This window comes from Stylophora pistillata, chromosome 12 (assembly GCF_964205215.1).
Source record: "Stylophora pistillata chromosome 12, jaStyPist1.2, whole genome shotgun sequence".
Lineage (NCBI taxonomy): Eukaryota > Metazoa > Cnidaria > Anthozoa > Scleractinia > Pocilloporidae > Stylophora > Stylophora pistillata.
The window spans coordinates 17,347,373-17,363,563 of record NC_142530.1 but is presented as its reverse complement, the minus strand read 5'-3'; the positions used below and the strand labels follow the sequence as shown (position 1 = coordinate 17,363,563).

The window sequence follows — 16,191 nt, the reverse complement described above, 5'->3', positions numbered from 1 at the left end:
ATTTCGCGCATTCAAAGTTTCAGCGTTTTTAGCGGTGTTTTAATTTCGTGGTTTCCTCTGTTTCATTGTTCTAATTTTTCCATAAAGAAAGACGTGAAAATGAGTCCCAAAAGTATTATTTATTATTATAATAGTGTGCCAAGGCTTCAGCAAGACGTGTGAAAGAGTTGAGAGTAGTGATGCAATTACGTGATTCTCGCGTTTCTATTTACGAACATTCGTTGTCTTGAACTCTTATATTTTCGTACAGTGCTTTTTCTCCATCTGCTTGACACCTTTATTAATATTTTAAAATGTGGACCCGTGATAGTTATTTATTGTACTCGTAATGGTATTTACATTTATTACAGTGCTAAAAATTCGTCTAACAATATGCAAATAATATGTAAATAATATTTTTAAGGTTTGATTTGTGCAATAAATGTTGTTTTGTAGTAAATAATTCTGCGTTTATTGGATTTGGGTGTCATACTTATAAATTCAAGATGGCGGCCGGCCAACTCCGACTTCGCGGTGTTTAAATTTCGCGCAAAGTCCCCTTCCGCGAAAATAGAAAAAATTAAACACCGCTAATAATTAACCACTTAACAGTACTCTTCGGAACGTAAAATGAAAATTTTTGCCAAACGAAATTCGAATTCATAAATAGTTACGTTTATTTCAGAAATTTTCCCCAAATTTTTAAGAAGTAATATTTTCCAACATTTGTTACTCATTTTTTCAAGGGTGGAGGTGACTTCCTTAATTTGAGTCTGACGTTGGAAAAATAACACTGGCATGCTATATGGCGTATCAGTTATCAATGGAAACGCTTGTTTTGTTTTTTCCTCTGTCTTTGCGAACGTGAGGTTTATTTACATCTCTTAATTCAATATTTAACAATTATTCGCCGAAGGTAAGATGAATATCGTCGAATAATCCCCGAGACGAAGTCAAGGGGATTATTCGACAATATTCATCGAACCTGACGAAATCTTGTTTTAGTACAATTTCAGGGCTGAACAACAGAGAAACTTCTAAAATCATAACATTTTATTTGAACATTTTATATAAACCGCGTGGAGCGGTTCATATAAGGAACCGCTCGACCAATCAGAGTGCTGGAAACTCTTTGCTCAGCTCTGAAATTATATCAAAAGTAGATAAAATTACTTTCAATGATAAACAGCCATGAAATTTAAAAAAAAAAAAGAAGCTTAACAGCCAGTAGTCGGTTGAGAGAAAAAATAGAACTGCATCAAGTCTGGTTTTCATCGGCGACGGAGTCGAAGTCTTAAGAGCACTTCCAACCCGATTAAATTAGAAAATAGAGTCGTACGCGGAGTCATAAGCTCGATGGATTCGGAAGAAACAGAACAGTTTCACTTTCTTCCGATCCTGCATATAATCCAGTATAAACTAGATTGTCGGAGTCGCAAGCAGAAACGGAAGAACCAACCAATCACAGTGCATGCCAGTTCTCGGGCCCTTCGAGTACAGTCTGATACCGGCGAACACCGACTTACGACTCAGAAAATACAGCTTTCATTGGATCGTAGACGACAAAGTTGTAAGCGGCATCGATATTTTATTTCTTCCGATTCAGTCGGTTCGATTTGCACCAGTTCGTATCGCTCTGCCCTTCTGATTACGTCTCCGACATCCAATCCGTCTTGAGAGAAAACCATACTTTGAAAACTTCTGCAACATTTGATTCCAAGTCCGTTTAGGCGTTAGAAATCCCCGACCAAAACAGATTCTTTATGTAATAATTGCTCCTCGCAAACATACGCTTGACAGCTATGCGAAAACTTTTGTATCTAATAGAATATATGAGTGGATTACAAGCGCTGTTTGCAAAGCCAATGAACATTGTTGTTATATCTACAGTTGGTCCTCCTGTGGCCTTGCCATGAGCGGTTTGCACAATAAGTAGTAAACAAAATGGCGACCAACACACCACGTAAGTTCCAATGGCAATAAGGATTGTTAAAGCTCCTTTTCTACCTGAAGCAACGTTCGTTCTCGTTTCCAAGCCATTGTTTGCTCGAAATTTTTTGAGTTCCACCGAAATTCTTCTGGATTGATTTGCAACTATGTTGAAGATCTTGAAGTGAACACAACACATGACTAAAACCGCTGCCCCATAGGTACAGCAAACCACTGAGGCAGTGAACCAAACAGCTCCTTTCCCACGAGGCCATTCCGTCTCGAAACATTTCCGGATGTAAGGAATAAAGCACTCGTATGTAACAACGCCGAATAAAGACGGCAATGCCCATAATGTTGAATATATCCATAACAAGAGACAGGCGCCTCGAACTCTGTTCTTGGTCACCACTGATGAATAGACGAGGGGGCGAGAAATCGCCACGTAACGGTCGACAGAAAGCAGTGTTAGATGCATGATAGATGAAATGCAGAACAAAAAGTTTCCAAAAGCGGTGAGTTTTCCCCACACTCGTCCAAAGCGCCACTTTCCCGCCACAACACTGCCTATCGCACAAGGCATGACAAGTAGACCAACCAAGAGATCGGCAACCGCCAGCGATACGATAGCGTCTTTGTTCGCTGGGATAACCTTCAGGGCATTCATCTTAACCAGTGCTACGGTGACTAAAGCGTTTCCAACAATCGTGGCCAAGTTTATTGCAATCATGATAACAGCAGTTAAAACAACAACGCTTGTCGGCCAAGTTGAAGTCACCAGGGAGAAGTTTTCGCTGGTGGCCAGATCGGTACAGCAAAAGTTGGTGAAATTTCCGGACATTTGGAACCTACCTCAGATGCGAACTCCTCAGATGGTCAGAGTAATCCCAGTTTCGGGCGCTTGGCTTTCCAAGAGCTGTTTAATCTTGAAGCACCGAAGAAACAGCAACAATAGTATCTGAACGCACCTGTTTTCTTGTCACGTTTCCGAGTTTTGCTTCATAAAAGAGGTTTTTCCTTATGAATTGTCGATAATTGCTACGTAACCTTGTGGTTTGATTGCCTATTCATTTATTTCATTGTCGCTCTTATTTAACACCCAACAACCAATCTTTCTTCTTTTTTTTCTCAATGAAAAGTATGAAAGGGAAAAACCCCACCACTCAAACTCGTAAGCTATAAAGTACCTCTGCATAAGTGCATATCTCTTAAAGACTCGCGGTTCTGTCCTCGTGTACCGGTTCACAAGAGCCAATACAAAAGACCAAACAATACGCAATAGCTAACCGATAACTCCTAAACAAAGAAAGAACAATGGTAATTCCCTTGTGAACCGGTACACCAGGACAGAACCAGACTCGCCTTGGAAAGCCAGTCAATGGCTGCGAGCCAAAAATACTTGCTTAATCCAGAGAATAAGAACTGAACAATGGTGTGTAACTTGAAAACTTCTTAAGCAAAACCGCGTGAGCAACACGTACGCTGTGATACGATTATGTAATCCTGGTTTTATGATAAATTATTCAACATCCACACAGCCCAGCCTATAAATGAAAAAACTCAACAATGCTAAAAGATTTTTGCTCAAAATTTTACTCCAATAGCAGTAAATAATGACTTTTCCTAAGACTTGAATCTTCCCATAACACCATGTATAAATTTATCTTCCGGGGCCGCTGTTTGAGGGACTCCCTTGAGTAATCAATCGGAAATCAAGCGGTTACTGAAACACGACGAGCTCCAGTACAGGCACAATAGGGATGTGACATCCCTAATGAAGCATTGTGTAGTCTATTAATGACTCAATCGGAGGAACGCCTATTTTTAGTTCTAGCACATATTTTTAGCAAGTACTGCCTCAAGGGTGTAATTGTTATTCATGTACTGAAATATAGTTCGTTTGCTGGAAAATTTCGAAACGTGGCAGATTCAACAGCCTAAAACTATGTACGGTCACTGAAACTGAGTTGTCGTTTAAAACGGAGTGATTTGATCAAGAGCTTCGTGAAACAATAGAGACATTGTCAGTTTTTCTTTCAGCAGAATTAGACCTAACCGCACGTCAGTGCTAGTTGATCCAGACCTTCGCGAGTGCCTTCACGAAACAAAATCGTGCGTGCTCTTCTTCTAACAAACCATCACAAACTATATACCATCGAAAAGTTTATTAAATGCGAAAGTCGATTAAGTCATAAGCTACTGTGATTTTCTTTTTTCCAAGATGAGACAACGAGAGATCAGCCCCCTTTATAGACCACTTTCATAAATGGCTACCGGATTAATATTCTTTTGGTTAGATTTAAATTTGCCTGGGTGGCCTCGCTTGAGATAATGTATTCTTTTGAATTTTGTACTGGAGAACGAGGCCACCTAGGCAAATTTAAATTTAAACAAAGGAATATTAATCCAGCAGCCATTTATGAAAGTGGTCTATATAGATGTTCCTTAAACTTTATTAGCAAATGTAAAAATAGCCCTTTCCTTACAAATTGTTATCGCGCTTATTTTCATGGAGCTTTTTCATGAGGACTCTACCATTTATCAGAGGCCGGTAATCACCGAAAAATATCAGCTTAAATCTTCGCCCGACAGCCGTCGTTGACTTTCATTAATCGTTTGCTGGATCACAAAAACCGCTCACACTTTGGGCCAGGTTGATTAACCGCGATTCAGCCAACCCAGGGTCAGAGTAAATTATTCGGCCAGTTTTACAGCTGAGCAGAGAGTCTCAACTTCTTGCTTACACTTCATTCAGTTTTGCCTTGTACACTAAGATAGTATACCGCAAACTGTTAGACGCTTTAATGGAAGAGAAAGCGAATCCAGGTGTAGATTTAAACCCTAAACTAGCGCTAGCCGCTAGTCGATCAAAATGAACGAAATAATATTTTTTGATAGGTTTAACACTTATTACCAGTGTTACGAGTTTATATAGTTGGGGCACAATAGTTTCGGCAGAAATTCCAAGGCGTTTCGGCGAACATATAGCGATTAAAACGAAGGACAGAGGAGAAGTGTGACAAGACACTTGTTAACCGATTTTCAAAAAAAGGTCCTCCTGATATAATTCCTGCCTGTGGGCCGTTCTTAGCTTCTCTTTCTTTCTCATCGCCTTACATTCGCCTCACTGTGCTGGCGCATGCGCAACCGGTGCACTTACCAAACGCCTGGAAAACTCGTTACATTAAGGAGGGTTTGGGGAGAAGGGAATCCCTGTGTTAAGATTTAAAGTGGAGAAATGAGTCGCAAGAAACTGGTTGCAGGGACGTGTACCCTCGTGCGTACCGACCTGTCGATCAAAGACATGCAGTGATCACGTGCTCCTCACGTGACTTCAAACGGGCGAATTGATATTTTTCAAGCCTGGTATTTCATCAATAGTCGGAGGCGTATCGGGAAAAGATGGTGTTTCGCCATTTTGTAAAAAGAGTCCATCGAGATTGTTTTGTAAACTTTGTTGTTCGCTTTTCGATTCCGTAACAGTTTCATTTCTTGGTAATAGTTCTGTTGCCATCGTTTGTTTTAATTTCTTATTTCTCTTTTTCCTTCTCTTAATCTTGATCTTTGTCCATGGATTGATGTCTAATTTTACTTTTCTTGGAATGGATGGTTCTCCTGTTGTCGGGAATTCCAGGATGGCATATTCAAGATCAAGAAAGGACTGAGGAAAAGTAAAAAATACACCTTAACCTTTTTTTCCCATAAGAGTGACTAAAATCTAATTTCTCATTGCATTATCATCCCTGGATCATTCAATAAGGTAACGAGAATAAGAGAAATGATCACTAAGAAGCTCTTGATTATTTAACAAATTCTCCTTGTCAGTACCTTAGGAAATGTATAGAGAACAGTATGGAGAATATGCATACTGATGTTAGAGTGTAACAGGTTAATGTGTCAGTCGATATTGCAATTTGAAAATTTGAAAATTCAGATTAACAATTCAGCGATGAACTCTTGTGATAAAACTGAAAAATCTACGACCATCATAGCTAAATATTTTGAAAAGCAATGAGGTTTTGATGCCAGCATTATAACAACTTCATCGGGTAAAAGTGAATCAAAGATATTCTTTCCATTGTATTATTGGGACTTACCCATTAGTATTCCATCTTTTTCTATTATAAATCTTTGCTTAATAACAATGTTAAACATTGGCAAACCTACCTTGGCGTACAGCCCGTACATTCGGGAAACTTCTCTGATGGTTAGGTGACCGTCTAGTATTTCATCACTACGGATCATTTCAACCTTGAGTGTAAAATGAAAACAACAACAAAACATTCAGATAATAGGTATAATTTTATGGGGATGGTTTAAAAGTACAGTCAAATATCACGTTTTCTTCCATAATGCTAAAGTGATTGAAATTCAATGAATTTGAAAACATGAATCATATATGTGTAGTGCGGTTTCATGGAATGTATGAAAGCGATTCTCGCAGCAATGGCCGCATTTCCACTACTACAAAAGTAGGGTTCATTACTGCGAGGATCACTTTCATACATCTGATTGAAATTCGTTTTCCTGTTCTCTTTTTCAATCTTCGATCAAGCCGTTAACTGTTGTACAATCATGGCGTCATGCCAGCTCACTCTTTTGTAATGATATAAATCATTCACTTAAATTGTGCTTTCGGAAACACAATCCCGCAAACTGACTGAACTCATAGAAGGACTCAACTCTCAAGAGCTGTAAACGGCTCATTACCGGAGTTGACACTTATCTTAGTTTTCTCGGTATGACACGACAAGGACCACTGCCAACACATAAGCGCCCTTGACCAGATTTTCGCGTATCGTAAGTTACCAGGTATTTCAATTAAAAGTCAGAAGCTATAATGTAATATTAGAACTCTCGCCACCGTTTATTTTCCTTGGACTTTGGACTTTTTGATGCTCAGAACGTTGAAAATTACTTAGCTTTGACCTAGGGAATATGCCTCTACACCCCACCCCACCCCTCCCCCTCTCTTTAGGGGAAAGGAGCCTTGTGACCCTTTTTTCTGGGAAGAGCTGCCCATCACGCCATCGCTTTCTCCACCACTGGAATTGAAACCACCTTGTTACCCCCCTAGAAATTCGTCAAGTCTTTTTTTGAAAACTTTCTGGTATCCATGGATACCCCTGCCGGCCTTTCGTCAATAGAGACACTGCGAGAATTACACGTATTGTCTCAGGGTGCAATTCGCCAAACCTGTAGATCTCCTTTGCTAAGACCCCTCGACTCTGATTTACGAAAGCAATTAATGAAAAAAAAAAAAAATGAAACTATTAACCTGATGAGTGTTAGGTATGGCGAACTTGACTACAAGGAATTTTTTCAGCACATCGACAGTCATCGCAGAAGGGCATCGTAGATAACGAGTAGGAAAAATCTAGATAAAGAAAAGACACCTGCAGCCCCCTAAAAAAAGACTGTTCTGCAGTTTAAATTACTAACAACAAACTGTCCAGTCTCGATTGTGAGTAAACACACAAGCAACACAGCGGCCAAACATTTGCGCATGTGCGAAGATTATAATGACTAGGTAGCGTGCTCTCGGGAAGTAATAACCAAGTTGTCTTAAAAGCGCTCGCAAGCAACCACAAAAGGCGGTAAGTCACGGTGTTTAATTTAAAAGTGTTTGACGTTTTTGGTAAAGCTCAAAACAGAATGGTAAATAACACAGGATATGAATAGGGTTTGTGTTCGAAAAGCGTGGAGTCGATTTTTTTCCCTACTTCTATTTTCTTTTACAGAAGTTCATGAAGGTTTCAACTTTCTTTCCCTTATTTTGTGAGACAAATTGATCCCCTCATGCATATCCGACGTTTGACCGCTGTGTTCGCACAAGCGCACAAATTAAAGAAGCACAAAGCGTGTGGTGAAATACTAGATGCCTCAAACTTGTAACTGAAGAAGTTGTACTGAACAGTAAAGCAGTGGCAACTCTTTCAGTCGAAAGCTAACAACTCGTCTAGCAAGATCTACGACATCATTCCAGCCTCCAACAAGCCAGCATACAAACTCCGAAAGAAACGAAAATATCAACTGCCATCCACCAGTTGCAAAACGAGGAGACTAGCTGACTCGTTTATTTATAACTGCATCAACGAACTCATATATAATTAAATAATTTGGATATATCAACAAAGTTGAAATGGTAAATTGGCCACCGTAATGATTACAAAAGCTGACGTTTCGAGCGTTAGCCCTTCGTCGGAGCGAATAGAGGAATTGTGGGTTGTGTGTGCTTTTAAAGGCAGAAAATGGAGCTACGTTATTGGTGGGTGCATGGCAACGAGAAAAACATGAATAAATTAGTGGAATGAAAAGCGTTCATTGATCCCTGTGGGATTGAGACTGCCGGTTTGAAAGATGAGCTTTTGTTCAAGATTTTTACGGCTTTCCGTGCCACCTAAGTGCAAGGAAAGACCGCAGATTGCCATATGTTGCTTAGAATGATTAGGTAAATTAAAATGTCTAGCGACTGGTTTAGATGTGTCCTTGTCATTCCTTTCCACGTCTCGAAGGTGTTCTCGGAATCGGTCACCTAGTCTTCTGCCCGTTTCGCCGATGTATATCTTTTTGCAATAAGTGCAAGTTATGCAATAGATTACATTAGCGGAGGTGCACGTGAAGTGATCGGTGATCTTAATGGATCGTTTAGGTCCCGATATTTTATCAGTGTTGTGAATGAAAGGACACGTTTTGCATCGCGCACGAGCGCATTTAAAAGTGCCTGGTTGCTCATTAGTCTGAAAAGAACTTCTGACCAAAAAATTGCCTAAGTTTTTGTAGCGTCAAAAACTTAGGCAATTTTTTGGTCAGAAGTTCTTTTCAGACTAATGAGCAACCAGGCACTTTTAAATGCGCTCGTGCGCGATGCAAAACGTGTCCTTTCATTCACAACACTGATAAAATATCGGGACCTAAACGATCCATTAAGATCACCGATCACTTCACGTGCACCTCCGCTAATGTAATCTATTGCATAACTTGCACTTATTGCAAAAAGATATACATCGGCGAAACGGGCAGAAGACTAGGTGACCGATTCCGAGAACACCTTCGAGACGTGGAAAGGAATGACAAGGACACATCTAAACCAGTCGCTAGACATTTTAATTTACCTAATCATTCTAAGCAACATATGGCAATCTGCGGTCTTTCCTTGCACTTAGGTGGCACGGAAAGCCGTAAAAATCTTGAACAAAAGCTCATCTTTCAAACCGGCAGTCTCAATCCCACAGGGATCAATGAACGCTTTTCATTCCACTAATTTATTCATGTTTTTCTCGTTGCCATGCACCCACCAATAACGTAGCTCCATTTTCTGCCTTTAAAAGCACACACAACCCACAATTCCTCTATTCGCTCCGACGAAGGGCTAACGCTCGAAACGTCAGCTTTTGTAATCATTACGGTGGCCAATTTACCATTTCAACTTTGTTGATATATCCAAATTATTTCGTTACTCCCACCGACGCAGCCCCAAACAGTTTCTTTCGAAACTATCAGCCTTTATTCATATATAATTAAATAATTAAATGGATTTTTTTACCCTTTTTTATACCCAGGATAAATTAAAAGATAAGTTTCGCGTTCTAAACAATTTTTTCCTCAATTTTTTTTTAAGTTTATGTAATCCAGTTGTAAGACTCCAAGTTGATTTTAATAAAACACGTTCTATTTGGTGTATCAGAAGAAAGGCTTTTGAAATTCAAGACTATCGTAGCTACAAGTTCAAGGTGGTATGTCTCAACAATTCCCTTCCCCTTTCCACGCCACAACTTCTCAACGAGATATATAATGACTAGATGAAAAATAGGTCATCTTTCGAGTTTCCCACAGTCCAACATACCTGATTTTCCGACCAGTTTCTTTTACGCCTGTACAGAGAGAGGGAGGATCCGAAATTAAAAATTGCTTAACTTCTACTATTTGAGTTAAAGCCGTCTAACACGAGCCTTGAAATAAAACAGCTTCCGTCTGCCAGCCTTACCTGTAGTATTCCAGAGTGATAAAAACTGGATCATCCATTATAATCTCTTTCTTGTCCGTGATTTCATTCGCAGCTTCATTTTCCTCTAAACAAGGGAAGAAAAACCTTATAAGCTATCTCACCGCCAACTACTTCTACTTTAAAGCTGAATTCGCTAATAACGATTTCAATGTTGTTACCTTACTTAGTAGCGTATCATAAGAGCCCAGGTAGGAGGTGATACTTCCTAGGAATAGACCGATGGGATGTATCCATGAATGAGGTCTCATTTTAACGATAAGATTGACTACAACGGGGTTGCATTTTTAGTAGAATTACGAGAATGGAGTCGCACATTTTCGGGATTTGGGGGTAAGAAAATTCTGGAAGTATGGATTGAAAAATGGTTAGATTCACGATTACAAAGTTGTTAAAGTATGACCAAAACTGACTAAGATGGGATCTGGGATTAGCCACAGCGTAGAATATTATGGGCTAAGGGTACTGAAAAGCCAGCAGCGCACTACCAGAAACAATTAGTTCAAGTTCCTCCCCAGGGTGTAAGAGCCCAGAAAAGAACCCTTTTAAAAGGTTTCAGCTTGAGATCGTTTATTTTTACACGGAATAAACAACTATTCCTTAGAGATGATTGACACCGCCACAACCATGCGTGGTAGTTGATTAAAAGGTAAACTTTGTTGTCGTATATGATTACAGGTAACAGTTTTCACATTTTAGCATATACCAACGCAATACATAGCGTTGAAAAAGCGCTCTGATTGGCTACTCAAACTCCGAACATCATTTTTTGCTTACCTTCGAGCAACTCGCGTGGGATTTGCGCCCGAAAATATTGTAAACATCACAAGAATAATTGCGACAAATTAATTTTTTTTTTCGTATTTTCTCACTGTTTTAGTATATAATAAAACAACTATTCACCTCAGTGTCAGTGGCTCAGTGGTGGTGGATATTTTCCTCGCCGCTTCACTGCACGGCTCGGTATATATATACCACTAGCCACCGTGGAGGACCTCCACTTTGGTGAAAGGTATTCATCAAATGTCACATCGCGATAAAAATATCTCTCACCTTAGCTTCGAGTGAAGAAGACTGGGTGTACAAACATTTAAGTTTAAATCCATAAAAATTACCTGGCGATTTGTTCTCTTCTCGTTGTTTTTCTTCGAATTCTTGTTTAAGCTTCAGCTCAGCTGGAAAAAATTAGAGTGGAATTGATTTAAAACTGTATTATTTGTCAATATCCAGAATTGTTTCATCGTGAGATTATCTTCGTTACTTGACAGAAAGCTTTAAAGTTCTCGGGTGTTGCCGGGTGAATTGACCGGCCACGGATTTCTGTTTGCAAGACGTGATAAACTGAAGTCGATGATACATATATGTAGTACCACCAACTACCTTGGATCATCCATGTCAGACGTTGACCGCTGCCGATATATTTTGCTAACACTTTGTAGAAAAAGCTACCAAGTCACAATCTTGAGTCTGTAACATATGATGGGGACAAAGAATGAAAACCGTCTCATAGAAAACCTTTTCCCTAACGCAGAAAACGTCGAACAAATCTTGACGAAGTGGAATGGTTTTGGATTTCATTAAGTTGAACCTGAACTATCCTTATTCTTCGTTTTAGTGCACGAATTCCGTAAATCGTTTATTAAAAAACCACAACTTGCAGCTATAAGCTGAATTACTTGTCTTATATTCAAAATGTTTAAAAATTCAAACTATAAAAATTCCTAACTATACTAGTATTAATTTTGTATTTACAATTGTTGTTTAATTGCAAAGTGCATTATGAAAGTATTTCTAAACCTCTTTGTTTTCACATTTGGGACTGAAAACATACGCCTAGTCCTAAAAGATCTCTCACTGTCATTGTGCGCGGGCAGCAGGCCAGCTAGTTTATACCGGTCACTCTCTACTGTTAACGTTTGTTTAAACAGACTGCTAATTCCTTTCAAACGGTGGTTTAATTACCTTGGTAGAGACCGGGAACAAGTTTAAAGACAATTTCTTGGAGAGTTCGGTCAGGCCTGAAAAAAATAACGAAATAATGATTTTAAAAGTCCATTCTCAAATGATGCCTTGTTCGGAACAGATAACCTTTTTTTATTTAACCTACTAGTTTTAATAGCTTATTCAACTCAGCCAAGATTAAAGTCACTCTAACCTATTTTCATCTCTTTTTTTAAACATGCTTGATGTAATATTTTCAAATAAAATCAAGCTAAGCTTGTGTTTTCTGAATGGCTTCATTAGTCTTGTCCTAACCCCGCTCACTCAAATAATTATCTAAATGAAAACAAGGGGTAAGTTTCTAAAGAAACTGTGGTGCTGCGCAGGTAGGGAGCATCACAAGATAATTTGGTTTTATCAACTGAGTTGGTAATGTAAACTGGCCACCGTAAAAAATTAAAACTGACGTTTCGAGCGTTAGCCCTTCATACCACATCGATTAACAATTAAACGGGTCTCATTTTTTTTTTTTGACCAGCTAAACCATTCTTGTTTTCATTTTGTTTTTTGTTTTTTTTTTTCGCAACTTGCAGGTTTTGCGGAAATAATTAGATGTTCATCATCACTCTTTAGACTACGGTTTTTTTACTCATGGTCAAATTTTCGGTACAATCTAAATTCATTGCGGATGAACGGCGCTAGCTTGATGAACTTTAGAATACCTCGATACTAACCTGATATTTAGCAGAGGTTTAGTCTTGTGGACTTCAACATCACAAACAGGACAGTGATAGGATGCTTGGAGATATTTCACAATGCAGCTGCGACAAACTAGAAAAAAAAAAAAAAAAAAAAACCAATATAAAACAACAATATTTCACCCCTGCTGCGAACTGTTTCAGCCAAATAGCTCAGTTTCGCTCAACTGTTTTTATCGATCAATTTTAGCTACCAAATGATCGCTGAAACACACGAAGCAATTTAAAGGAGTGTTTACGGTGAAGTGTTGGTGCTTTCAAGGAAGATTACCCGCTCCCGTAATCCGAATAGGCTTTCATACTAGGCCGGAATAAAACCGTAACCCGAATGTGGTTTTAACCCTGTTATCATTTGTTATTCAAATCATACGAATTCAAAGAAATTCATGCTTCAGTTGAAATCTTTGAAAAAAAGTAAAACATTTCTCCTCGTGTTCAGCACCGTTCAATGCTAGCAACTTGAGAAGATGAACGACCAAGAAAACCTTTCAGTTGAGGCAATTCTGTTAGATATTCGCTGTTTAAATCATTCCGATCATCTTCCTGTTAGAATTAAGTTATTCACTGGAGCTCTCAGTTCCGTGTTCCAGCCATACTTCCTTTTTATGCTATGCGGGATAGGCAGACGTCTTCGAATACGTGATGAAGACCTTTGGTACCTGCTTACGGCGGTACAAAAGAAGGGAAAAATTGAATACAGGACTAAAGATTGTCTGAAATTGTTGCGGAGAAGAGGAGAAGGGTTTCAAACAGTCTCAAGTCTAGAATCGGAGTAAAGTTATCAATGTTACATTCTCGGCGAAAATTTGTCATTCCAAAATACGCTACTGAACTCTTTACTGTGTTCTGCCATTTTACTTACACGAATGCAGGCACTCCACAATAGTTGTGGCATCCACTAAGTATCCACCACATAACACGCACAAAATGTGAGAGTTTAGATCTTGGATCTTCATAGAACGTAACATCTTCCGTTGAAATTATGTCTTCCACTTCCCTGATATAAAGGCTAAAAAAAAAGAAAACACATTCGTTAATTATCATAGAAAGCAGTCCCTTTGCCGCGACCTGGCCATACTTCTAAGGAATGATAGTCGAGGGCAATTGAGATTTCAACACGAGAACTACAGGAGCCGTATCGGCCACGAAGCTATGATTTGACCGCCACAAGCTAATGAATTCATTTTAGTGACAAAATGTTGACAGCGGAAAAACTAACTTAATGCGTGGCGCACTTGAATTTTTTCCTTCAAAGACCCATACTGTCTCCTCCGCCGCCGATAAACTTCACCGACAAGTCGAGGAGCAGAAAAAGCCGGCATTATCGGTTTATGTTTTAGTCTATATGCGACGCCTGCCGATAGAATAAGCTGAAATATATATTTCAGTACGCACAGTTGGCCAAAAATAAAATTCACAAGCATTGATAAACAAAGTTTTGAATCCAAATTATAAAAAAAAAAAAACTAGGGCCTAAAATTTCTGCGAGGGAACTTAAATCATAAGCCTCGCCTGGCATCGAAAATTTCGCCAAGGAGAGAGAAGCAATTAAGATAATAGTAAAATAGATAGATTCTCGTCGGAACAGGACTGAAAACCATGTTTTTAATATCAAAAAGGTTTAGCTTGTATTTTATTTCATTAACAAGATTTTTTTTCCTCTAAAGCGGTGATGAATGAGCTCGGAAGTTTCGATCATTTATCTTTGTAAAGCTTAATAGCTAAATGTTTTTTCCCAGTTCTCTGAAGTCTGCTTACCTTTGAACTAAGGTCCTCACTATATGAAACTCTTACTAAATGAATCCTAGCTTCGTTTCATTTTATAGCTTCTCAGTCATGTTCGAAGACTTTCAATACGGGCTTCGTAGCTGTGAGAATTTTTGGCTGCGAGACGCTAACGTCTACTAAGTTAGGCTCCGACGCCTTAATTTTCATCGAATATCCGGGAAAAAAAAACAGAACACGCGCTTACAAAAGCCAGCTATGCAGGCTACCCAGAGGTAAGATAATCGTATAGTAAATGATCTCAAAATAGAGCTTTCAAATATACACGTGTCTGGGTTAGGCTTTCTCATGCGTCCGAATCACTTTTATATTAGTTGACGAGCCTATAAAGTGGATCTCGGCCGACGAAGTGAGTTTCATTTACGGTAAGGGGTTTAAACTCCACTTCTACGTAATTTTAAGGGCAGATTAATTCCCCTTAGTCTTTTATTAGGTATGTGAGATCTACGTGTAATGATGGCATTTGGTTTAGTGGTACCTGTGAAGAAGGTTTGGAATATAGATCACAGTTCCGCAGTTTAATATGTTCAAGGTTTGACCATGACCGTAAACATTGAATTCGGTGGCATTCGGCCGACATCTTTGGCCAGAAAGATGTTTAGTTCGTTCAGCTAGGAACTGTTTTCGGGCTGTTTGAAAGCCGAATGATAAAAAAACTATAAATGTTTTAATTGTGGTCAGTTAACCAATATTAATATTAAGTTTAAACGTTGACTGACTGCATTTGGAAGTCTGACCGAGTTTGGCGGAGGGACACAGGGCGGCCTGCGACAGATGATTGTAGGAAGGGCAAAAAAGCTAAAACAGGAAATCCAAACATAACCTCGATATATCACTCAAAGGGAAGCAATTGAATGACAAGCGAGAATGAAATTCCTTGTATTGTTGGGCAACTTAAATTCTTTGCAAACGAAGCGCATAATTTTCAGGCCCGAAATTTATTCCGGTACGTTAAATTGAAGCATTCATTCTGGTCTCTCTCACTTTCGGTTTCAAAAGAATTTACGGCAAGACCAGAATTGTTTCCAAGCTCGGAACCCATTTAGATGCCAAATTAAACATCAACATCGAAAACAGGAATCTGAAATGTACTTGCGACTCATAAAAAATCTACCGTCTAAAAAATTTGCCACATTGCCAATATTCTCAATCGGGAATGAGTAGTTCTGCCAACCGGTTAAAATAAGGTTGTGATTCTGTTCGTATCCCAGCAAAGCATTTGCGATTCCAGATTTTCCAAATTGTCTTTTTTTTTGTGTGAGATAACGTTTCTAAGTGGTGGTAGGATCCTATGTGATGAAATGTCCATTTCGTCGAAAGAGTGCATGAGACGTATTTGGTCTGACGCTTCTGTGGTCACGACATGATTTGCATTGCGGTCTGATAGCTAAGAATAACGCAAAATTTTAAATAGGAAATATACGACCAAAATAGCTTCAAATCTGCAAAAAATTACTGTGCATCAAAAGTTAAATAATTTATCTAACGTCGTAGTGAAATCTAGGCTAAGAATATCAATATAAGTTGAGAAATTACCGTGTTTTTCTCGACAATTTCTTGATTGCTTCGAGTTGATTTCAGGTAGATACGTTGCGTTGCGAAATCACGTGACAGTCGCACCAGTCTCTCCTGGGGCGTATTACGGATAAACATCTGTTTGATGCAAAACAACTTTCAATAAAAATTAATGTTGCTTTTTCAGGTTTCTGTGGAAGTTGAATAATTAACAGAAGTTAAGGTCGTCATTCTACATAATTACAGTGATTCTCTCAGATATTGGGGCAACAAAATGTT

The 16,191-nt window shown here is 38.9% G+C and overlaps 2 protein-coding genes across 3 annotated transcripts; both read right to left on the bottom strand.

Moving 5' to 3' along the window:
- Nucleotides 1-632: 632 nt before the first annotated feature.
- On the bottom strand, nt 633-4,029 carry LOC111326223 (G protein-coupled receptor 161B-like). The gene has a single exon (XM_088741226.1). The coding sequence runs from the start codon at nt 2,747-2,749 to the stop codon at nt 1,706-1,708; it is 1,044 nt and encodes a 347-aa protein (XP_088597352.1). The 5' UTR covers nt 2,750-4,029; the 3' UTR covers nt 633-1,705.
- A 314-nt stretch (nt 4,030-4,343) lies between these two features.
- On the bottom strand, nt 4,344-16,126 carry LOC111326239 (polycomb complex protein BMI-1). 2 transcript variants are annotated; one of them, XM_022930185.2, is made up of 10 exons: nt 15,934-16,126; nt 13,475-13,621; nt 12,589-12,685; nt 11,876-11,931; nt 11,029-11,088; nt 9,896-9,980; nt 9,755-9,782; nt 7,187-7,285; nt 6,076-6,159; nt 4,344-5,569 (listed from the first exon to the last, which is right to left on the bottom strand). In XM_022930185.2, exons 2-10 carry the CDS (start codon nt 13,578-13,580, stop codon nt 5,243-5,245), a joined length of 942 nt encoding a protein of 313 aa, XP_022785920.1. In that variant the 5' UTR covers nt 13,581-13,621; nt 15,934-16,126; the 3' UTR covers nt 4,344-5,242. The 2 variants fall into 2 exon arrangements, with proteins under 2 accessions (XP_022785920.1, XP_088597356.1); XM_088741230.1 differs by lacking the exon at nt 15,934-16,126 and adding an exon at nt 13,832-13,992.
- Nucleotides 16,127-16,191: the final 65 nt, after the last annotated feature.

Bases quoted from the DNA above. Each gene is read 5' to 3' on its own strand.
- LOC111326223 (XM_088741226.1), bottom strand. From the start codon at position 2,749: ATGTCCGGAAATTTCACCAACTTTTGCTGTACCGATCTGGCCACCAGC.
- LOC111326239 (XM_022930185.2), bottom strand. From the start codon at position 13,580: ATGTTACGTTCTATGAAGATCCAAGATCTAAACTCTCACATTTTGTGC. The intron at 9,981-11,028 runs GTAATTTTTATG...TCCCTTGTTTAG, and splicing joins AGAAGAGAACAAATCGCCAG to AGGAAAATGAAGCTGCGAAT. The intron at 9,783-9,895 runs GTAAGGCTGGCA...CTCTCTGTACAG, and splicing joins ATCACTCTGGAATACTACAG to GCGTAAAAGAAACTGGTCGG.